Source organism: Hypanus sabinus, chromosome 2, assembly GCF_030144855.1.
Source record: "Hypanus sabinus isolate sHypSab1 chromosome 2, sHypSab1.hap1, whole genome shotgun sequence".
Classification (NCBI taxonomy): Eukaryota; Metazoa; Chordata; class Chondrichthyes; order Myliobatiformes; family Dasyatidae; genus Hypanus; species Hypanus sabinus.
The window spans coordinates 124,441,232-124,465,956 of record NC_082707.1 but is presented as its reverse complement, the minus strand read 5'-3'; the positions used below and the strand labels follow the sequence as shown (position 1 = coordinate 124,465,956).

Sequence of the window (24,725 nt, the reverse complement as noted above, 5' to 3'; positions counted from 1 at the left end):
AAGGCTTTTGATCCAGATAAATGTGAGATATTGCATTTGAGGAGATCAGACCAGTTTAGGACTTGTATAGTGAGTAATAGGGTCCTGGGGAGTTTTATGGAACAGAGGCACCTAGGAAGGCAAGTTCACTGAAAGCGACTTCTCAGGTAAAGAGTGGAGAAGAATGCATTTGACATGCTAACCTTCATCTATAAGTGTATTGAGTATAGGAGCAACAAACTGTCTTCTGGAAGAACTCAGCGGCTTAAGCAGTATCTGTTGCTGGAATTTGTTAATCTGCTCCTGATTCCAGCATCTGCAGTCACTTGTGATTCAACTAAGCATGGGAGTTGGGAAGTTGTGTTGCAATTGCGTAAGATGCTGGTGAGTGCAGCTCGAATACTTGGTCACCCTCTTATAGGAAATAGGTTATTAAACTACAAAGAGTGCAGAAAAGATGTACAAGAATGTTGCCTAGAATTGGAGACTTGAGCTGCAAACTAGGACTTCCTACCCCGGAAGGAAAGAGATTGATAGAAGTATGTAAGTTCATGGAGAAAAAACATGTACTGTAGTCTCTTTCCCAGGTTGAAGATACTAAAAACAGGAGACCTAGGTTTGAAAAGGACAGCAGGGGCAGCTTTTTCACGCAATAGGTGATATACCTTTGGAATAAGCAGCCATCAGTCGTGGTTAAAATGGGCATATCAGCAATGATTAAGAGCTCTCTAGATAAGTGCATGGATTAAAGAAGTTTAGAGCATTTTGGCCTAACACAGACAGATGTAACTAGCCCACTAGTTACATGGATGAGTTGGGGGAAAGAGCCTGTTTCCATGCTGTATAACCGAATCTGCTCCACTGCATTAACCTACTCCCAATTCACCACCTGTGATGCTGGATTACAAATTTGTGTTTGTGTGTTGTCCTTGATCTACTACTACTCTCAGGAGAAATATGCAGGAGCATAATTAGAATTTAATGCTGTGCTGTGTAGGTATGGTGTTGGCGCGTGGCCTAGTGGGCAAGGCATCAGACTAGTAACCTGAAGGTCACTGGTTCGAGCCTCAGCTGATGTAGCGTGATTGTGTCCTTGAGCAAGGCACTTAACAACACATTGCTCTGCGACGTCACCGGTGCCAAGCTGCAGGGGTCCTAGTGCCCTTCCCTTGGACAACATCGGTGGCGTGGAGAGGGGAAGGCCTGCAGCTTGGGCAACTGCCAGTCTCCCATACAACCCTGCCCAGGCCTGTGCCCTGGAAACTCCAGGCGCAGATCCATGGTCTCTCGAGACTGACGGATGCCACCACTGTGTAGGTATGAAGCTTATCAACCACTTTATCAAAGAGATGTTTTAAGGTGTGTCTTCAGGTGTGAGGGCGAAGGGAGGAAGAGAGAATACAGAGGAGTTTAGGGGAAGAACCAGAACCCAGACAGCTGACTTGAGTGCTAGTAGGGCAGATGCATTTGGGGAAGCAGTCTAAAACATATCAGAAAAGTGGACAATTCCCGTTGCCTGGAGCTTTTAGCTGTCGTAGGAAGCAGGGGTCTGCTGAAGCACAGTAATCTGAGCAGAGATAATGTGTTGTTTTCCTGCATTTGTTTGTCATTATTACTCCACTGATGTTCCCATTTCAATTGAAGCATTCTGCTGTTGGTTTCCTGGACGTAGGTCAAGAGGAGATGTTGGGAAGGAGAGTGAGTTCAGGGTTTTCATGTGAGGATGTGACTTTCAGTATTGGAGATTGAGAGCCAATCTAAGTGCTGGCTAAATGGGATCTGGGCAACAGAATGTTAGCGTCATTGGAGCGTAAGTGATGGCCAGGGGGAGCCTTGAAATTGAGTTTAGATTTGATGATAAAAGATACTGATGAGATTGAATCACAATCTAGCTGCAGGATATTAATGAAACGCCAGTGAAGCCCAGTTAACTTGATAATAACCCGAGAATGAATTGGAGATTTACATAATCCATGTAAAAGTGAGTAGAAGACTTCCTGAAAAAGCTCTTAGAATCATAGCATTGTACAGCATGAAACCAAGCACTTTAGCCTAGCTGGTCTATGTCAACGAAGACACCCACCCATTCACTGGCATTTGGCCCATAATCTTCCAAACCTTTCCAATCCATGTACCTTTCCAATTATCTTTTAAACTTGTATCAACCAATTCCTTTGATAGCACATTACATATAAACTCCTTGTGTTAAAGGAGTTGCTTCTCCAATCCTTTTACATTTATTTATTTATTTGTTTGTTTATTTATTTATATGCAGCATGAGCCTCTTGGTTAATGGTAAGTTACGGTCCATAGCATAATATAGTTGGGGAACCCCTGAACTTCAGAGCTACCACATAGTAACAGGCCTTTTCTAGCGCAATTGCACCCTTGTGACCAATTACACTACTAACCCATACGTCTTTGAAATGTGAGACATAACTGGAACACCCAGATGAAACACATGGTTACGGAGAGAACGTACAAACTGCTTACAGATAGCAGCGGGAATTGAACCTAGGTTGCCAGTGCTATAATGGTGTTTTGCTAACCGCTATGCTATTGTGCTGTCTCATTCTTCTAAATCTTTCCCCTCTCATCTTAAACATATGCCCTCTAGATCTTCAAAAACGCAAATACAAGGAAATCTGCAGATGCTGGACATTCAAGCAGCACACACAAAATGCTGGTGGAACGCAGCAGGCCAGGCAGAGTCTATAGGGAGAAGTCTTCTTTTGTGTGTGTTGCCCTCTAGATCTTGATTCCCTAATCCTGATAAAAAGACTGAGTTAATTAACCCTCTCTAAAGCTGTCATGATTTTATACACCTCTTCTGTTAAGATTGCTGCTCAATGGTCAGGTAACTATTGCCCAATTGATTTGCAAATCGAGAAAAAAACATTTGTGAGAGATTTGTATAGTGCATTACAGCCAGTCTACGCATCCTTCCATTTCCAAGGAGGATTACTACGTTCCTTGAAAATGATACTGCAAAAGTTCATGAGATTGATTTCTAGAATGAGCTGTATTGAGTGAGATGGGTTCACTGAAGTCGAACTGAATGAGAGTGACCCCATTTAAGAACCTGAGAGAGATTATCAGTGTAGATGCAGGGAAGCTGCTTCCTCTGGCTGGCAAATGGGTACATTTTCATAGTTAGTGAGACATAGGAGCAGAATAAGACCACTCAGTCAATTGAGTCTGCTCCGCTGTTCAATCCTGGCTTATTTATTTTTCCTCTGAACCCCATTTTCCTGGCTTCTCCCAGTAAACTTTGACGCCTGACTAATCAAGAACCTGTCAACATCCACTTTAAAGATACACAATGATTTGGCCTCCACAGTCATCCAGAGCAATGAATTCCACTGATTCGACTTCTCTAGCTAAACAAATTCCTCCTCACCTCAGTTCTAAGTGGATGTCCTTGTGTTCTGAGTCTGTGCCCTCTGGTCCTAGACTCACTTGCTATAGGAAACAACCTCTCCACATCCACTCTATCAGGGCCTTTCATTATTTAATAGGTTTCAGTGAGATTCCACTCTCATTCTTGTAAATTCCAGTGATTACAAGCCCAGAGTCACCAAACACTCCTCATACATTAACCTTTTCTTTGCTAAAATAATACTTCTGAATTTCCTCTGGACTATCTCCAATGACAGATACGGGCCCAAAAATACTCATAATAATCCAGGTGCAGTGGGATCAATGTCACATAAAACCTCAGCAACACACCCTTGCTCTTATATTCTAGTCCCCTGAAAATAAAAGTTGACATTGCATTTAACTTCCTTACCACTGATTCACCTGCAAGTTAACCTTTAGGTAATCCTGCACAGGGACTCCGAAATCCCTTTGCACTTCTGATTTTTGAATTGTCCCCCATTTAGAAGACAGTCTATGTCTTTATTCCTTATACGAAAGTGCTTGAGAATACAACCTCCCTACACTATATTCAATCTGCCATTTCTTTACCCATTCTCCCAATCTGTCTAATTCTTTCTGTGATGTTGCTGCTACCTCAACACCACCTGCTCCTTAACCTATCGTCGTACCGTCTGCAAACGTGGCCACAAAGCCATCAATTCTGTCATCTGTCATTCCGTCGACATACTGTATAATGAGAAAAGAAGGAGTCCGATACCGAATCCTGCGGAACACTCCTTGTCACCAGCAACTAACCAGAAGAGAACCCTTTATTCACACTCTTTGCCTCCTACCAATTAATCAATGCTCTATCTATGCTAGTGTCTTTCCTGTAATAAGCAGCCTCATGTATCGCACATTACCAAAGGTCTTCTGAAAATCCAAGTAAGCAACATCCACTGAGTCTCCTTATTCTATCCAGCCTGTTATTTTCTCAAAGAATTCCAATAGATTTGTCAGGCAAGATTTCCCCTTGAGGAAACCATATTGACTTCGGCCTACTTTATCAGGTCCCTACAAGAACCCCGAAATTTCATCCTTAATAATGGGCTCCAACTTTTTCCCAACCACTGAAGGCTGGCTAACCTACCTATACTGGGAGTAATCCAGAGATTATTACCTTGGTGGTCCTGCTCTTCAGCATCTTTCCTAACTCCTTATCCTCCCCTTTCTACCCCTGTCATTGGTGCCAATGTACACCACAACCTCTGGCTTCTTGCTCTCCCTCTTAAGAAGCTTGTGTAGCTGCCCTACTACATCCTGGGCCCCTGCACCTGGGAGGCAACGCACCATCCTGGCTTCCCTTTTGTGGCCACGGAATCTGCTATCCTTCCCTCTCAATATCAACTGTCACTTTCACGCTTCCTGGCTTTATACCCTTCCTTGCTGAGCCTCAGAGCTGGCCATAATATCAGTGGCCTGGCTGCTGCTGCTGTGCCCTGATAGGTCATTCCCGTTCCCCACCTCCCCCCAAAATAGTAACCAAAGGGATGTACCTGTTGCTGAGGGGAATGGCCTCAGGGGAACCCTATACTAACTGCTTACTCCCCTTACTTTTTCAAGTAGTCATCTGTCTACTATCTGAAGTCCATACCCTTGATGAGAACCCTTCAGTAAAAGTTTTATCTGTGAGGTTTTCAGCCTCCCAGATGGCCCTGAGTACATCCAGCACCAGCTCCACTTCCCTGACCTTGTCAGTCCAGAGCTGAAGTTGGGTGCACTAAGATGAGATGAGAAGTTATTTTCACTCAGGATTGTGAAGCTTTTCTACTCTTTTTCTTTGCGAGGTTGTGTAGGATTATATACCTGGGGAAGTAAGAAGGGATGCGGAGCCAACAAGAAAGAGGGCTTGACCAATAATTAACCTCAATCTTATTGCTGGAGCATTATTAATGAGGTGCTTAGCCTCCTATTTCTAATGAAATATCTTTGAAGTAAGGTCATTATTATGAGGCATTTTATGCTTGAAAGAACTCTGTGATTAATGAAAAGGCCTTCTGTTTGAGGGTTTAATTAGTAAGAGGGTTAATCCTGGTCAGTGTACTGGGAGAGAAATCCAATAACTTTCTGTTCAGGTCTGAGGGTCACCTCAGAATATCATCTGAGTATGATTTACCCGCCTCGCCCAAAGGCAACCCCAGCAATCCTGTAGCACTCCCTCAGTACTATCATGTGAATATCAATTTGCTTATGTCAACAAGTCTGATTTAAGACTTTGAACCAAGAACTTTTGACTCAAAAGTAAAAGTTCTACCAAATGAGGCAGGGTTAAAGCTATTAGACCATTCAAATCAGACAACTGATAAACTTATAACTGTTTCTGTTACGTTAACAAATAATTATTCCTTAACAATATGGGAAAAAGTCTTAGTGGTAGTGGGTGGAGTATTGGGATTAGTCCAATCTTCGGGGAATCCCAATGTTCTATCACCCTCCCACGTACTCTCTCTGTCTTTTGAAGATGAAACCTGTTCCACATTGATGGCCAGTATGACTAAGTGGCAGGGAGGGTCTTGTACTTCACAATTACACCCCTGGAATTGTTGATTCTGTGGGAACAAGTTCGATGTCCTTTGTGTGTTTACCTTTGTGCCAACTGCCTTGACACTACACAAGTTCAAGGTTCTGGGCCACGCATGGGTTTCAGTGCTGGAGTTTTTATTACTCAGCCTTTTATTTAGTTACTTTAAGGCTTTTCAGTGAAGTTCAATAGGACTGCACACACCAAGTAGAAAAGACCAGATAATGTGGGAACATAGTAATGAACGTGTAGCAAGATCGGCTTGTAGGTTATGAAAAGAAATCCAAACTAGGATGTTCAAGGACCCGACAAATAATGCTTCACAGAAGGAGACCGTGTAAGGTTTATTTTAGTGTTGTCTGAGTAGAGGCATCGAGACAAATGAGAAGTAAGCGTTCAAGAGTATATATCCTAGTAAGGCACAATAAACCTAGTCCGGAAAGATTGAGGGATCATGTAGTGGACAACCAGCTCTTTTGAGGCTCATTTCTTTAGTGAAGAAAGACACTCTAACCAAAAGCCCAGGTGAATATTTGAACCAATTCCCTCTTCAGACACAATATAATATACTCTGTCGCAGGGAATGAACTATTTACCTGTCAAGAAGCTGGCATGATCGAGCATCCCCATGTCATTACTGTCATATAATGTGTCTGTATGAATTTTTTAAACATTAATAAAGTATGACGCATTGTGTCTCTCTTACCCAGTCCTACTGATCTTCATGTTTTTAATCTCTTCTTTTACAGGTGACAGACTGCCAGTGGCAAAAGCAGGAAGAGACCGAATTGTACAGCCAAATGAGGAAGTAACTCTAAGTGGGCTGGAGAGCAGAGATGACTATAATATTAACAGTTTTGATTGGGAACTTGTCCAGGGAGATCCTTCAGTGAAGATAACAGTAAGTGTCTGATGCACCATCAATAACTCACACTGAGACGTAGGCGAGATATCGGCTTTTATTGACTGGAAGAAGGAACCAGGAGTGAGTGTCTATCATACAAGGTCCTGGAGACTGAGGCCGATCTTCAGGCCGCAGGTCTCCTTTATACAGGGGCCTGTGGGAGGAGCCACAGGAGCAGTCAGCAGGGGCGTGTCCCGACAGGCACATAATTCACCACAGTGTCCAACAAGAAGAGAAATCTCCTCAATGAATATGCATTGGTGATTCGCTGCCTGGGTTTCATTGGTTTCTGTTCGAAACTGTAATGTCCAAGTGATATTGACTTCTCTGTTTACCCATTAATTCTTTTCCTGCAGTTATTTCCAAAACATTTTGCATCTTATTATGCATGCAAAATTGAAGTTATCAGTTGTTTTGATGAGATAAAGACGGGAGAGAAAATGGATTGCCCTGCAGAATGAATTGAAATATTACCAGAAAGGCTTCCCTTCAACCCTACCTCAACCCTCGTTCATCATTTCAATATCTTCTGCAGTCCGTGCTCCTATCTTTCCCTTTGTCTCAGATGAGCCTCCAAGCATGTGACAGCTCTGATCTATCCATGGAGTCCAATAGAATTTTGCTTGAAACACTTTCTGAACCACATTGCCTCTGCTATCATTAACCAACAGTGCCAACCCTCTCCCCATTGATCTCAACCCCAATACCACACCAACCCCACAGTTTCTCCCGTATCTCTCAGCCTCTCTTGCTGCTCACCCTAATGTCCTTCACCTTCATAGCCCATTCCCACTGCTGCTCTGTCTGGTGTCCAAGCCATTCTCAATTGTTTTGGCATTATTTAACAATGCCATCCAAATCAGAGTAGGGTTCCAAATCCTACTCTGTCCTCATTGCCTTGATATCCAGGATGATCATTGCTGGAGTTGCTCTGACACCATCTGCTTCTAGTGTGTGCCATAAACAAGATGGACTGGAATTACTTGATTCAACAACACAGCATCTCCCATACCATAACCTTGACCACCAAAGAGGACAAGGACAACGAGTTTGTGGGAGTATCACCCTCTCAGCTGCACTTTTTGGGTGGCACAGTAACACAGCCTGAAAAGCTGTTGCCTCATAGGTCTGTCATTTGTTGAAAGATTGGAGCGACTGGGCTTGTATACACTGGAATTTAGAAGGATGAGAGGGGATCTGATTGAAACATATGATTATTAAGGGATTGGACACGCTAGAGGCAGGAAACATGTTCCAGATGTTGGGAGTCCAGAACCAGAGGCCACAGTTTAAGAATGGGGGTAGGCCATTTAGAACGGAGTTGAGGAAAAACTTTCACCCAGAGAGTTGCGGAACTATGGAATGCTCTGCCTCAGAAGACAGTGGAGGCCAATTCTCTGGGTGCTTTCAAGAAAGAGTTAGATGCAGCTCTTAAAGACCGTGGAGTCAAGGGATATGGGGAGAAGGCAGGAATGGGGTACTGATTGTGGATGATCAGCCATTGGCAGTGCTAGCTCGAAGGGTCGAATGGCCTACTCCTGCACCTATTGTCTATTGTCCAGTGACTAGGGTTTGATCCTGACATGTGATAATGTCTCAGTGGAATTTACTTGGGTCTCCTTGCAACTGTGTATGTTTCCTCTCACATCCCAAAGGCATTCAGGTTAGTCGGTAAATCAGTCATTGTACGTTGCCCATGGTAAAGGGTAGAATCTTGAGTGCTTGAGGTAAGGAGAGAATTGGTCACAGGGAAAACTAGGGAAGTATGATTGCTCTGTGTGTCAATATAGACTTAATAGGCTGCATGGCCTCTGGTATAAGGAAATATAGAATTATGGTGCACGTAGGATTGCTCTCAAAGAGAACAGGTCAGGTTCCTAAGACCTGGATGTGCACTAACCTAAGGAATAAAGGTTGACCAGTGAACCCTTGGATGTTGTTCCGCTATTGTTTAAGTTTGCTCTGGTCTTCTAACCAACATCCACTTTCCTGCCTGAGCTCTGTGCCCAAAAGGCAGCCTTGTATGCTTAAGGGATCCTCCAGAGCCTCCAGTATATAATTTCAAAGAATTACCATACTCTGAGTCAAGAAATCTTTCCTCACTTCATCCGTAAACAAATGAGACTGTACTCCCTCCTTGGAACCATGCAGCCAAAGGACAGATTAAGCTTTGTGCCTTCCAGGATTCAGAGTGTGATGGGGTCATCACTCACTGTTCTCAACTCCAATGAACATAGGCTCAGCTTGCCTTACCTGCCCTCATGGACAATCCTCAGCCTGTGAATTGATCCAGCAAACTAATGTTTTAAGTTTTTCTTCATTGTGTACGGATGCTAAAATTGCACCAGGTACTCAGGATCATGTCTTACCAAAGCACTGGGTAGTGATAGAAAACCAAGGTTCAAAATTGTTTAAAGCCATATCCAGTACTCAACTGTAAAGGAGAATGAACTAATTGTTACTCTGGATCCAAAGTAGCCAAAAAAAACACAATAATAAGAAAGCACGATGTGTATAAGCTATCTTGTGTACATGCACAGATTGATTGTATATCGGTAAAGTGATGCTAGGAGCAGGAGTGTCTGTACATAAGGTGACTCTTAACAGGAAATGCTAAAGAACTGGTGGGGGTGGTGTTTGTGGTAGACAGGTAGGTTAGAGGACAGAGATATTGATCAACTTTTCAGTTTGAGGAAAGGAACTGGTTTTGAGTTTGGTGGTCCTGGTGTGGAAGTTGCATAGCTGCTGACCTGATGGGAGTGGGGCACACAGTCCTTGAGAAGGGTGGGTGGAATCCTTCATGATGTTACAGGCTCTTATCTGGCACCTTTCTGTATTTATGTCCTTGATGGTAGGTAGACTGAGGCCAGTGATGTGATGGGTGGTTCAGACTACCCGTTGCAGAGCCTTCCTATCCGTCACGGTGTATTTTCCGTACCATGCGGCGATGTAGCATGTTAGGATGCTCCCCACTGCACATCTGTAGAAGGACACGAGTATAGCTGTGCACTGTCCAGCTTCTTCAGAGGTGTTGTTGACCTTTCCTGATTGTGCGGGATGTGTTCTGAGACCATGAGACATGATGCCAGATATGCACTCCCAAGTTTGGAACTGTTTATTTTTCCACTTCTGTGCCTTTGACGTAAAAGGGTGTGTGACTGGTGCGAGTTCTCCTGAAGTTGATTACCATCTTGTATGTCTTGTTGACAACAAGGTAGAGGTTACTTGGCACCAGGCCTCGAGCTCTTCTCTGTAAGACGTCTCATCATTGTTGATGAACCCCACCACTGTCTTGTCACTGGTGAACTTGGCTGTGTAAGTACTCGGCTGTTAGTCCATACAGTCAAGTATAAGGAGAGTGTACAGCAATGGGCTCAGCACAGAGCCCTCGAGGGGCTCCCGTGTTGAGGACGATGAGGAGAGAGGAATGGTTGTGCACTCACACCATTATTAGGTGCCAAGGATGCTGCTGTGTTTCTGAGTTTCACTGTTTAGTAAGATTTCCTTACTCTTGTCCTCCCAACACTCTTAAAATAAATGAAACACCCTGGCTTCCTTAGCTGCGCAAGTCTCGGGAAGACACCCTCAAGTCCCGCCAAACTGGTGAAACGGAGACAGCTCACCCCATCCCAAACCCCAGTTTGTGTGGATGCTGTTCCAAATTAGTGCCTCGAATAACACAGTACACTGCATATGAATAAAGGAATTATATTCATGAATCTTAACTAAACGGTTAGTAAAGAATAACAAAAAGAAAAGGGCCCATTTTAATTAAAGTCAAATATGCATAAGTTGGAGCTCATCTTGAACTTCTCTGTCACTCACGCTCTGGGCCCGCGGTCAATGTGAACGCCACACCACCTTCCGAAGGTCGCTCGCAATCCATCTCGAACAAATGGGTCTCCCACCAGATCGTATGCTACACCAGTTCTCCCCAGCAGCTTCTCTCTCCATCCCCCTCCAAACAAAAGCCCAAGACCAACCTTATTGTCCCTCACCAGGAACACCTCCCGCTAATTGGATGGCACACATTCCACATCATCCCTTATCTTCAACAATAACCCAAACAGGCTGAAACCAGAACAAACAGCTCTTACAGAACTGACAAATGAAATACCTACAGCATAACAGTAAAGGTGTGAACCAAGCATACATAAAGACCAACAATTTGTCTGTATTCCTATTTGCTCACGGCCCACTGTGGTGCTGCTGGTAAACCTGAACCAAACTGCTGGAAGGAATCAGTGGGCAGGCAGGATTGGCGGAGGCCGAAGGATAGTTGATGGTTCATGTCGAGAAGCTACATCAAGACAAAGTGGAGAGGAGAGATAACCCGTACAAAAGAGAAATAAGGAATGGTTACGGCAAAGATTGGCAGGCAATAGATGCAGCCTGGTGAGGGGGAGTCGATGGGCAGATTGAGCCAGAAGCCATACACAAGATGCAGGAGGAGCTTAGTGGGCCAGGCAGCAACTATGGGGGTAAGGAAATCACTTATATTTCAGACTGAGACCCTTTATCTGGACTATAGAAGATATGGATGGAAGGGGTAGATCAAGAGCTGACAAGTGATAGGTGGATCCAAGTGAGGGGTATGTGATAGGTAGGTGGGAATAGCACCGACAGCTGGATGCTACAACGGGCTGCAAATGTTGGAGTCTGCTGGGAGAGCAGAGTGGAGCATGGGAACAGGTGAAGGGATGAAGAGAGCAGATGGGAGTAGTGGAGTGGGAACAAGTGTAATCTGTGTGTAGGTGCTGGGCAAATGGCTCAGCGAAGAGGTCGCCCAGTCTCACTGATGTAGACCAGGCCACATAAGTGCATGATTCAATAAATGAGGCGAGGAGGGATATGCATGTGAGTGTCTGCCTTTCAAGGGCTGTTTGGACCAACTGCAAGAGGTGTAACAACTGTTCCTACACTTCCTCCCTCAGCATTATCCTAAGATTTATGATCCTTTGAGAGAAAAAATCCTCTACATCGTTATCTTAAGTGAACAACTCCCTACCCTGAAACTATGCCTTCTAGCTCCAGGTTCCCTTATGAGAAAAATACCCATCAGTAAGTTCCCATCAGAAACTCAAATATTTCAATAACTTCATCATTCAGTGAGTGTAGATCGAACTTAGTTCTTTGTCATAAGATAATGCCTTCATGTCTGGAAGCAAACTGTGAAATGTGTTTGAATTGTCACTACAAGTGAAATTCTTAGGAAATAAGGAGACTAAAACTGCACACATTTCTTCAGATTTAACTCACCTGCACTGTATAGATGGTGTAAGAATTCCCTATATATATTCCTCATTCCTTTTGGAAAAGGGCCACCATTCCTTTGGCCTTCCTAAATATTTGTTGTACCCACGTGCAAACCTTGTGCTTCATATAGGAAGATACAAAGATCCCAGTCTACTGCAGCCGTTTGTCATCTTTCTCCATTTTGTGACTGAAACATCGACTGCACATTTCCTTATATATGCTGCTCGACCCACTGAGTTTTTCCAGCAGGTTGTTTGTTGCTTCAAATTCTAGTACCTGCTGTCCTTTGTCTCCTTAACCAGTATTCTTTTGTTACGATTGTGCGAGTTGAAGCAGAAGGAGGCCGTTCAGCCCCTCAACCCTGTTCTGATATTTAATAAAATCACGGTTGATATGACTGTGTCTTCAACACCGCATACCTGTCTATCTGTCATTTCCTTTCATCCCCTTGCCTACCTCTGCCTCAACAATATTCAAGGACTCAATCCGCTGCTGTTTAAGGAAGTGAGTTCCAAAAAGCCACAATCCTCTGAGACCTTCCTTTCAAAGTGGATAAACTCCAGTTTCCCTGGCTGTATAATATCTGCACAATTGCTTAACCAATGAGTGGTCGAATCTGCGCAGGGTTTGGGAGGAAGGTGGGGAGAATTAAACTGGATTTGTGAAGGATTAGTGTACCTGACAGCTTGATAGTCATCGGTCGGCCAAAGAGCCAGCTTCTGTGTTTTGTGACTATGTCAGTCCCTGGATGTAAATGCCCCTTGTGACTAACTTAACTCTGCATGATGTGCTCTGGACATTTGTTCCCTATGTGAAGGGGACAGTCTAAATATCAGTTGATTTTGTAAACAAATTAACAGATGCTTGTGAATAAAATGCAGAGAAATTTGATTCCAGGGTTCAGATTTCTGTATAACTTGATGGACTGTGTCTTAATTCAGCAGAAAAACAAAAACAAAGTTGGAATCCCTAGAAACCTGCTGACATCAGGTTGTGGGGAAATCATTTGTGGCGAATTGCAGCTTCGGTTCAAGATTGTTTAATGTAATTTGCAGTACGCAATGTAAAGGAGAATGAAATAATTGTTACTCTGGATCCAATGCTGTATTTCTAAATATATAAATAAACACAATAAGATAAAGAACACAATAACAAAAACACTATCAATATACATGCATATGGTAGCTTATATACATAAATTGATTGTGTGTCTGTAAAGTGATGCTCGGCGCATGAGTGGCTGTACATAAGATGCCTCTGACAGGAAATTATAAAGGTAGTGTGGGTGGAGGTGTTGATCAGCTATACTGCTTGGGGAAAGTAACTGCTTTGAGTCTGGTGGTCTTGGCATGGAGGCTACATAGCGACTGTGGGACAAACAGTCCACAAGCAGGGTAGGAGGGATCCTCCATGATGTTACTGGCTCTTTTCCAGCACCTTTCTGTACTTAAGTCCTTGATGGTGATTAGGCTGGTGCTGGAGATGTGTTGGGCAGTTGTCTACCTGTTGTAGAGCGGCCTTGTCTGGTCCAGTTCCGTTTCCATATCTTGCATGTTATAATGCTTTTTACTACACATCTGTAGAAAGACGTGAGTATTGATGTCACAGTTCCGCTCTCGTAAGCCTTCTCAGAAAGCAGAAATGTTGATGAGCTTTGCTGATTATGTAGATGTGTTCTGGGACCATGAGAGATTTTGTAAGATCTGCACTCCCTGATGCTTTAATCGGTATTCATTGGAAATGTCAGAGAGCCATAATCAAACTGAAGGATTGTTCATTATCTCTGCTCTTTGATCTGCTTGCTCACTTTTGTTATTGGCCTCACCTTGGTTGCCAGGGCAATGTCACTGAGGTGCTTTGCATAATTGCAGTGGAAGCCTATCACATATCTAACTCTACCCCTCCCCCACTCCTCTTCCCTTCTTGCTCCCAGGGACAGCCTGAAGAGTGGAAACCTATAAAAACTTACAAGTGAAAGATGAGTCACAGGGCTCCCATGGGAGTAGGCGGTTGGTCCTGATTTGTGGTTAATGCTAGTCTTTGATTGGCACAAGGGAAACTAACCCATCCAGTTCAACCTGCACAGAATGATTTACCTGACAACCTGTCCTGACTTGAGCTGGAGCCTGCCTGCTCTTCCAGAGAGTCTGGCTAAATGGTAATAACTTGTGCTGTACTAGTCAGATTTGTTGAAGGCTTCTGTATTAACCGCACCGCAGTCAGGAGAGGCTCAGAGAAGGAAGTAGAGGGTCGAGCTGGAGAGGGCAGGGGAGCAAGTCTTTTAAAACAAGAATGAACTTTTAACCAGTGAAGTATTGACAACTGGCCACATAAAAATTTGCTGCCTTTTTATGATGACAGGTTAAACCTCCACCTTGTACTAATGTGAATTTAGCTGCTGCCAGCTGGGGTTTCAAGTGCTCTTGGAACCTGATAGGTCACATGAAACGGGAGTGTTCAGATTCAGATTCCGCCAGATGTCAGCTTGGAACCCATAGGCCAAATGGCAGCCTTCCTGATAAAGGTCTCCCCGAGAAGGATATCAGACAGTCATCTGTCACTTTGGGCTCCCTGCTTCCCTCCACACTGCAGACTTGGTGCCTGCTTGAATGGCTGAGGTTTTTTTTAATTTTAAGGGAAGCTGTAACACCTCCTTTATTCTCAACCAAACACAAAACATTATGGTTATGGATCCTGCAAACCCACCTGGCTACAGATGAGCACTACATAAAGCGCGGTTTAAAAAAACTTCATCCTTACATCATCACGTCAGACCAGCCTCTTAAAGTGAACCCTGAGTCAATGTCGGTGGTTGTAAATGGTGCATGTGTTTCCACCCGTTATGTTACCCTATGGCAGGGGTCAGCAACCTTTACCACTGAAAGAGCCACTTGGACCCGTTTCCCACAGAAAAGAAAACACTGGGAGCCGCAAAACCCGTTTGACATTTAAAATGAAATAACACTGCATACAACGTTTTGTTTTGCCTTTATGCTATGTAGAAACAAACTATAATGTGTTGCATTTATGAAATTGATGAACTCCTGCAGAGAAAGCGAAATTACATTTCTGCATGCAACAAAAACATTTTGAACTCCGAAAAAAAGACGTTGGGTTGAAGGTTACTTTTAAGTAAAATACTCAACGTCTATTTGAGTCCTTCTTGTATTTATGAAAAACGCCAAACTTAAATTTGCCGCCAGCAGCAAACCAAAAATAACGTCAGCCAGCTGTCAACCTGAAAAATAAAAGGACTATTTCACTGAACAATGAAAACATATGAATATACGTAAAATAATATGCAACTAAAATATTTATCATACTTCTTCAGGTTGACTCACACCTGACAATGCAGTCGTATTCAGTAGGGATGGATCGATGCTTAGGGGAGTGACCGGGAAGGATAATGTGTTTTTTTCCTCTCTGAACTCACAGAAGCGTTTCCCAAACGATGTTTGCATTGCGATGATTGCAGAATGTAAATACTCCGAATTTATCATGTCGTGACATTGTTTGAACTCTCTCAAATTGGGGAAGTGAGACAATGTGCCTTTCTGTAAATCTCTGGCAAGCAACGTCAACTTGCGCTCGAATGCAAAACATCCTCCAACATGTGCAGGGCTGTACGTCCTTACCCCGTTGAAGAGCTGTGTTCAGCGTGTTCAGATGCGCTGTCATGTCTACCATGAAGTGTAGCTTTTCCAGCCACTCTGGCTGTTCCAGTTCAGGAAAGTTGAGCCCTTTGCTGCCCAGGAAAGTTTTCACTTCTTCCAGACGCGCGACAAAGCGTTTCAGCACCTCCCCTCTGGACAGCCAGCGATAAAAACACGTTGTAGCGGTTGCTACACGCAGTCAGTAAACTGCAGTCAAAGATAGCTTTATTCGAACTAAACAGCCTTGCTTTTAAGCCTCCCTCAACCCGCCCCCCATGGGCGCGGATGCTGCAAAAGACACGTACTCACAAACCCCCGTAGGCTATCTCCCTTAGCCTGAACGCTGGCTAATTGTGAGCCGGTTCGGATGTGTCAGGAAATGGGTCGCCACAACGTCTTATTTAGATTGTACAAGATCACCATAATCTTCAAATTTAGATTTACATTTCAAAAACTAACAAACTAACATAAAATACATATTAATTAAATACTGACCATGTAGCGGTGTGCTACACGCAGCGCTAAAATTACGACACGGAGTCGGTAACTGCAGTAGAAGGAAAAAAACTTTATTCGAAATCTTCAGCCTCACTTTTAAGCCTCCCTCAACCTGCCCCCCCCCCCCCCCCCCCATGGCGCAGAGGCTCCAAAGCTCTGTGCTCGCAAACCCCCGTAGGCTATCTTATTGTGAGTCGGTTCGGATGTGCCAGGAAAAGGGTCGCCACAACCAATTATTTCCCAAAGCAACAGGGAGCCGCAGCACAGACGTAAAAGAGCCACATGTGGCTCCGGAGCCGCGGGTTGCCGACCCCCGCCCTATGGCTTTGTCGAGCCCTGGGCAGTCTAACTGATTCGGGTGATGTCTCCCAGTGCTAAATTAATCGTGCTGATTTATTGACTTGCCTCTTTGCTGCTATATTCTCCTGCACCTTTTCCAGCAAGAGTGAAGAAGCCCCTGATCCATCATCTTGACTTTGCTTCAGATATGAAGGTTAAGGGAGCTTTTCATTGGTAGTCAATTCTAAGAGTGCTATACTATTCCAAGGGCTCAGAATAAATTCAAGTCGTCTCTGGACTCAATGGCACATGGCAGTACAGGAAATGCTGGTGCTTCTCAAAGGCTTCAATTCTCTGTTCTCTCTCCTCAGCGGACTAAAAATCGAGATGAAGTGGTGGTTTCGAACCTGAAGGTGGGGAATTACAACTTTCAGCTGACTGTCACAGACACGGCTGGTCAGAAGACGACGGACAACGTGACCGTAACTGTCCTCTCACCAAATCAAACAGAGGGTAAGCAAGTTCTCATGGATTCAACGAGGAGCTAGTTTGATCCTTCCAATGGCCCTTTATTGTAGAAAAGTGGAGAGTGCTAAACTTGTATGGACTCTGGTGAGACCCTAATGGACGTACTTTGGTTCTAGTTCTGTTTGGAAAAGAGCCACAGAAACATGAGGGAAAAGATGCAAAATCGGGATGAATTTGTAAGTGGTTACATCCCACTAAAAATGGGTAGCTTTTCTCATTTTGCTTCAAAAAGGAGAACTGGGAATATGAGGACTATTCGAAGGTTAAGTCTAGAACTTGTGAAACATGTGGAAGATGGTCTGGGGGGAATGAGCAGTAGGGCAGGACCGCTTGAGGAAGCAAGGTAGAGCCATAAGAGGAACCAGGCAGGGGGCAGGTCTGTGGGCAGAGCCAGGGGAGGAAGCGGGAAGCGTGCAAGGCCTTGGGAGGGAATCAGTGTGAGGCAGGGCTGGGGGCAGGGCCAAGGGAGGGAGTGGGAGCTTGGGAGGGATTGGGGAAAGTGATAGGATTAAGGGGGGTGAGGCTATGGGAGCTTAGAGGGCAGGGCAATGGGAGGATCTGGGAAGAATGACAGAGCTCTGAAAAAATGAGGGTTGCCAGAAGGGGCATGTGGAGTTTGAACAGTGTAGAGCGGTGAGCCTCAAGGGCTGTGATAGTGGAAATGTAGCATTGTACTGCTTGGTGGGGCACTGGGCAGTGGAGCAGCCAAGATCACTGAAGAAAGAGAAAATAACTATACTTTTAATAAAAGCAACAGGATATTTAGGAGCAGCTGCTATACCCAGAGAAAGAAGTGGGTGGATTCAATACCATTGCAACTTTTAAGGGAAGATTCGATAAGCATAGGAGGTTTAAAGCATTAGAAATATATTTTCATGATTTTGATCAATGAAAAAGCATGGGAAGAGTATTGACATCCAGCCTGGGTTTCCTGGACAATATGCCCTGTTCCAGCGAAACAGCTTCTAAGGAATGTGCCACTGTTCGGTCACTCTTGACCTGTGTGTCTTTCTCCACCCCACTCCAGAGTACTGCAATGTCGATTATAAAGTGGGGCCTTGCCGTGGAGCCTTTCCTCGCTGGTATTACGATGCTAATGTCAAGACCTGCAAGACATTCACTTACGGCGGCTGCAAAGCCAACATGAACAACTTTGTGGACCAGAAGGAGTGCAATCAGGCCTGTGGTGGGGTCAAAGGTCAGTAGCTTATTGGGAAAGGCTCATGATTCATGTCCAACAGTGTTATTTTTCCAGGAACTTAAATACAGTACTGTAGTAATTTTATGTATTGCACTGTACTGTTGCCACAAAAAAAAACAAATTTTATGACTTGTGTGAGTGATGATAAACTTGATTTTAATACGGGTCTCTATTGTGGACTGAGAGTGGGAAGGGGGCAGTGAGAGGGGAATTATGATTAGGAAAAGGGGAATGAAGAGGAGGAAGCGGGAAGCACCGGAGAGACAAACCAATTGTTCGGAATCAAATTACCTTGCCTGGTGTCCACACCCATGCTATCCCCCACTCCAGCACTCCCCTGCCACCTGTACCACACCCCTGCCACCTGTACCACACCCCTGCCACCTGCACCACACCCCTGCCACCTGTACCACACCCCTTCCACAGCACAGCACAGCACCCTTGCCATTCCCAACACCTTTTGTTCCCGTCAGATTTCCACTCCAGGTTTGCAAATACTGCGCTATGCAGAAGTCTAAGGTGCCGTTTTTTTATACAGCCATCATACACCCCCCCCCCATGACAGGCCTCTCAATCCTGGAATTATTTACATGAACCTTATTTGAACCCTCTCCAATGTCAGCACATAGTTTCTTAGATAAGAGTCCCAAGTCTGCTCTCAATACTCCAAGTGAGGCCTCATCAGTGCTTTATAAAGCCTCAACATTATGTCCTTGCATTTATATTCTAGTCCTCTCGAAGTGAATGCTAACATTACATTTGCCTTCTCGAAGAGTGTGTATGTGTATGTGTATATCTATATATAGATATATAGATATATATATATATGTGTGTGTGTATATGTGTGTGTATATGTATATATATATATATATATTACACTAAAATATTGGAAAATTGGGTGTTTGCTGGCTTCCTGCAATCAGCCTCAAAGATTGGGGCATCAGCCAGGCTTTTCTGCTCCAACCCTCTCTGGAAAGAGTGTTCTTGTTGCACTTCAGGTGAGGAAGATTTAGGCTCACAATATGTGGGATTAGTTGACTGATTTTTGGTGTGTACCTGTGTGTGTTCAATACTATCTGGAGCAATCAAATTGCAAGAAATTAAGGACCATTTGGAAAAAAATATATTGACTGATTAATGTTTGAATCTTATAATTAACGTTCAGTTTTCTTTTAATCACTTAAAAATTTCTTGTCAGACCAACGCTTTTTTTTACCCCACAAGGCTAAGAGAATGCCATTAGTATTACAGTTTGTTCAGGCTTGGTGTGGGATCCCTCAGGCCAACTTGTTTGCACTCTGAGGATGTATCCTGTACAAGGCACGCCTGAAACTGTTGCAATGAAGAATACCTGCTGTGTGTGGCCAGATCTCAAGTGCATCAGCTCACACCAGAAGCAGGTTAAGTGCCAAGAGTGCTTCTGGTCCAAGTCACCTAACAATATGATCATAAGATCTTATGGTGCAGAATTAGGCCATTTGGCCTATCGAGTCTGCTCCACCATTTCATCATGGCTGATGCATTTCCCTCTCAGCCCAGTCTCCTGCCTTCTGCTCATATCCCTTCATGCCCTAAGTAATCAAGAATCTCTCAGCCTCTGCCTTAAATATACCCAATCACTTGGCCTCTATAGCCACCTGTGACAATGACTTCCACAGATTCACTACTCTCTAGCTAAAAAAAAATTCTTCCTCATCTCCATTCTAAATGGACACCCGTCTATTCTGAGCCTGTGTCCTCTGGTCTTAGACTCTCCCACCATAGGAAATATCCTCTCCATATGCACTCTATTGAGGCCTTTCAACATTTGATAGGTTTCAATGAGATCCTCCCCCTCATTCTTCTGAATTCCAGTAGTTACAGGCTCAGAGCCATCATATACTCCCTATATGATAAACTTCTCAATCCCAGAGTTATTTTCATGAACCTTCTTTGAACCATCTCCAATGTCAATACATAATTTCTTAGATAAGGGGCCCAAATCTGTTCTCAATACTCCAAGTGAGGCCTCACCAGTGCCTTGTAAACCCTCAAAATTACATCCTTGCTTATATATTCTAGTTCTCTTGAAATGAATGCTAACATTACATTTGCCTTCCTCAACACTGACTCAACCTGCAAAATAACCTTTAGGGAATCCTGCACAAAGACTCCCACCCTTCTGCACCTCAGATTTTTGAATTTTCTCTCCACTTAGAAAATTGTCTACACTTCTATTTCTTCTGCCAAGGTCCATGACAATCCACTTTCTGACATTGTATTCCATCTGCCACTTCTTTGCTCATTCTCCTAATCTATCTAAGTCCTTCTGCAGCCTCTCAGCTTCCTCAATACTATAATATTACCTTCATATCATTTGCAAAATTGGCCACAATGCCATCAATTTCATCATCCAAATCCTTGACATAAAACGTGAAAAAGTGGTCCTAACTCAAACCCCTGTTGAGTACCACTAACCACGGGCAGCCAAACAGAAAAGGCTTCCTTTATTCCCACTCTTTGCCTTCTGCCAATCAGCCAATGCTCTATCCTTGCTAGTATCTTTCCTACAATACAGTGGGGTCTTACCTTGTTAATCAGCTTCATATGCAGCACCTTGACAAAGACAGTTTGAAAATCCAAGTTAACAACATCCACTGATTCTCCTTTGTCTATCCTGCCAGTTATTTCCTCAAATAATTCCAATGGGTTTGTCAGGCAAGACTAACCATACTGACTGTGACATATTTTATCACGTGCCTCCAAGTATCTCAAAACCCCATCCTTAACAATCAACTCCAACATCTTTCCAACCACTGAAGTCAGGCTAACTGGCCTATAACTTCCTTTCTTCTGCCTCTCTCCCTTGAAGAGTGCTGTAACATTCGCAATTTTATAGTTCTCTGGAACCATGCAAGAATACATTGATTCTTGAAAGATCGTTACTAATGTCCCCAAAATCTCGCAGCTCTTTCAGAACCCTGGAGTGTAGACCATCTGGTCCAGGTGACTTATCTACCTTCAGACCTTTCAGTCTTCTAAGCACCTTCTCCCTGGTAATATCAAATTTACTCACATCTGCCCCTGACAGTTTGAACTTCTGGCATACTGCTGGTGTCTTCCACAGTGAAGTTGATCCGCCATTACCACCTCAAGCATAATTTTCCAGCAACCTGACGTCATCTTTTATACTTCACATATCTGAGGAAACTTTTAATATCCTCTTTAATATTATAGGCCTTCTCACCCTTGTATTCCATCTTGTCCACTTTTATGACTTTTTTTTAGTATTCTGTTGGTTTTTAAAAGCTTCCCAATCCTCTAACATCCAGCTAATTGTTGCTGTATTCTATGCCCTCTCTTTGGCTTTAATGTTGGCTTTGACTTCTTGTCAGTCAGGTTGTGTCATCCTGCCTTTAGAATACTACTACTTTGGAATGTATTTATCCTATGTATGCCAGATTACTCCCAGAAATTCCAGCCATTGCTCCTCTACCATCATCCCTGCTGGTGTTCCCTTCCAATCAATTTTGGCCAGCTCTTCTTTCATGCCTCTGTAATTCCTTTACACCACTCTAATACTGCTACCTCTGATTTTATCTTCTCTTTCCCAGGTTGCAGGGAGAATTCTGTCATATTATGATCACTTGCTCCTAAGGGTTCCTTTACTATAAGCTCTCTAATCAATTCTGGTTAATTGCACCCAATCCAGAAAGGTTGATCCCCTAGTGGGCTCAACCATGAATTGCTCTAAAAAGCTGTCTAGTAGGCATTCTACAAATTTCCCTGCTTGGGATCCAGCAACAACCTGATTTTCCCAATCTACCTACATTTTGAAATCCCCCATGACCATCATAACATTGCCCTTTTGGCATATATTTTCAATTTCCCATTGTAATTTGTAGACCATATCTTTGCTACTGTTCAGAGGTCTATATATAGCTCCCATCAAGGTCTTTTTACCCTTGCAGTTTCTTAGTTCCACCCACACCAAGTCTATACCTGTCAATCAGATGTCACCTTTTTCGAATAACTTGATTTAATTTTTTACCAACAGAGTCATGCCATCCTCTCTGGCTACCTGCCTGTCCTTTAATATAATGTGTATTCCTGGATGTTAATCTTCTTTCAGACACAATTTGGTGCTGCCCACAACTTCATACATGCCCATCAGTAACTGTGCTACAAATTCTTCCACCTTATTCTGTATACTGTATGCATTCAAATATAACACCTTCAGTCCTGTATTCACCCTTTTTGATTTTGTCCTCCTTTTTCATTGCAACTCATCCCACTGACTGCAATTTTGCCCTACCATCAGCCTGTCCTTTCTAGCAGTCTCACTACACACTGCTTCTGTTTGTAAACCAACTACTCCATTCCCATCCCCTGCCAAATTAGTTTAAAACGCTCCCAAACAACCTGCCCATAGGGATGTTGGTCCCCTTTGGGTTCAGGTGTAACCCGTCCCTTTTGTACAGGTTGTACCTTGCCCAGAAGAGATCCCAGTGATGCAGAAACCTGAACCTTTTCCCCCAAATACCAGTTCCTCAGCCACACGTTCACCTGCCAAAACATCCCATTCTTACCCTCAGTGGTGCATGGCACAGACAGCAATCCAGAGATTACTGCCCTGGAGGTCCTGCTTTTCAGCTTTCCGTTTAGGTCCCTGAAATCTTTCTTCAGGACCTCCTCCCTTTTCCTGTCTATGTCACTGGTGCCAATGTGTACAAAGAGTTCCAGCTGCTCACCCTCCCCCTTTAGAATGCTGTGGACCTGATCCGAGACATCCCTGACTCTGGCACCTGGGAGGCAACATACCATCCAGGTATCTCTATTGCATCCACAGAATCTCATCTCTATTACTCTAATCATAGTCTCCTATCACTACCGCAGTCCTCTTCACCTCTCTTCTCTTCCCAGCCACAGCGCCAGATTCGGTGGCAGAAACCTGTTGCTGTAGCACCCCCCTCGTAGGTCATCCTACTCAACAGTATTCAAAGGGGCATACTTCTGATTGAGGGGAATGGCCATCATCTCTACTGGTTGCACCTTTCCCTTCTTTCCCCGACAGTCACCCAGTTACCTGGCCCCTGCAATCTGTGGGTGACTTCCTCCCTATCTGTCATTTCCTCAGTATGAGCTGAAGGTCATCGAGCTACAGCTCCAGTTCCTTACCACATTCCTTAAGAAGCTGCAGGTCAGTGCACATGGTCCAGATGTGGTTATCTAGGAGGCTGGAGGTCTATTATTCTGACTTCACACTTGGAACAAAACACAACTCCTGGAGCCATTCGGACTGAATTAATAGTGCCCTAACAGATGAGGAATGAAGAATAAAGAAGATAAAACTTGTCCAAACCTGTTGAGTTAAAGCCCCTTCAACACTGACCCACTCACACATTGCCACACTAACAATGGCTGCTCTGTTCCCCCCTGCATTACTTTTATTCGCCATTTCTAATGAATCGTGTTCACTGAATGGGCACATCCCAACTCTGAAAACTGCTGTGAAGCACTGCCTTTTTAAATTTTCACCACTGGACTTAAGTAAAATCACCACTTCTCGTGCTCCTGTTCACTGGTTGGGTGCAATCCAATGTGGGAGAGGTTATTGGGATTAATAGAGAAGTTTTCAACTCTCTGGATGGCCATGGGTATTCTAGTGGCTCGATGTTGCAGTAGGTGCTGACTCGCAGCTTAGGGAACCAAGTTCAATCCTAACCCCAGATCCTGCCTTTGTGGAAATTTTACATTCTCCCCATGCTCCAGTTACTCTCACATCCCAAAAATGGACAGGTTGGTAGGTTAGTTGGTTGCTGTAAACTTGTATGTAGATGATTGCTAAAAATCTGGGGAGAATTGATAGAGAAGAGGTTACAGTGAATATTGTGGCTGGGGCAGCGGAAAAGATGGGATTACTCTGAGAGTTGGCAGAGACCTGACAGTGATCTTTTGTCTAAATTAAATGTGGAATTAAACTCCATTCTCTGTTTTTCAGTTGATTCCAAGTCTTCACGCAGATTAAATTTTCCACGTGAGTATCACTGCTTTGTTTGAATCTTCAAGGGCTTCTCAGACTGTAAGAGAACTCGGGTGTATATATGCCGCCACCCTCAAGTGTTCTTTAAAGAAAAGTACTTTTAAAAACATATGCACGGAGCAACTTCTCATAAATGCACTGAGACAAATGAAACATTGAAAGTAGATGTCACGGTCAAAGGAGCACAATCTTTGAGATTTCCGCTCCTGGTTTCTGAGACTTGGGTGTGACTCAACTATAGACAGCTCCAAAAAAAAAGTCCATGTGTTTTCTGATCTTTTTGGTCCTTTTATGGCAAAAGAACTGAGAAACTTGGGCTCTGATTTAGAAAGAACATGCCCAAGGTGTGACATTGCATAGATTCACTATGACTGAGTAAACAGGATAGGAAAAGGTGATACTTAAAACTAAATTGCATCAGAATGACTAGTGGAATACAAACTCATACTGGCAAGAGGTAAATT

At 43.8% G+C, this 24,725-nt stretch overlaps 1 protein-coding gene across 1 annotated transcript in view; it reads left to right on the top strand.

Annotated features, from left to right (window-relative positions):
• The window catches only part of LOC132383329 (kunitz-type protease inhibitor 1-like), a 75,289-nt gene that overhangs the window by 30,128 nt on the left and 20,436 nt on the right, over positions 1 to 24,725 (top strand). Inside the window, exons 2-5 of the mRNA XM_059954235.1 lie at positions 6,670 to 6,821; positions 16,882 to 17,023; positions 18,066 to 18,236; positions 24,220 to 24,255. Of these exons, the coding sequence (XP_059810218.1) occupies positions 6,670 to 6,821; positions 16,882 to 17,023; positions 18,066 to 18,236; positions 24,220 to 24,255 (501 nt within the window). The remainder of the gene's footprint in view (positions 1 to 6,669; positions 6,822 to 16,881; positions 17,024 to 18,065; positions 18,237 to 24,219; positions 24,256 to 24,725) is intronic.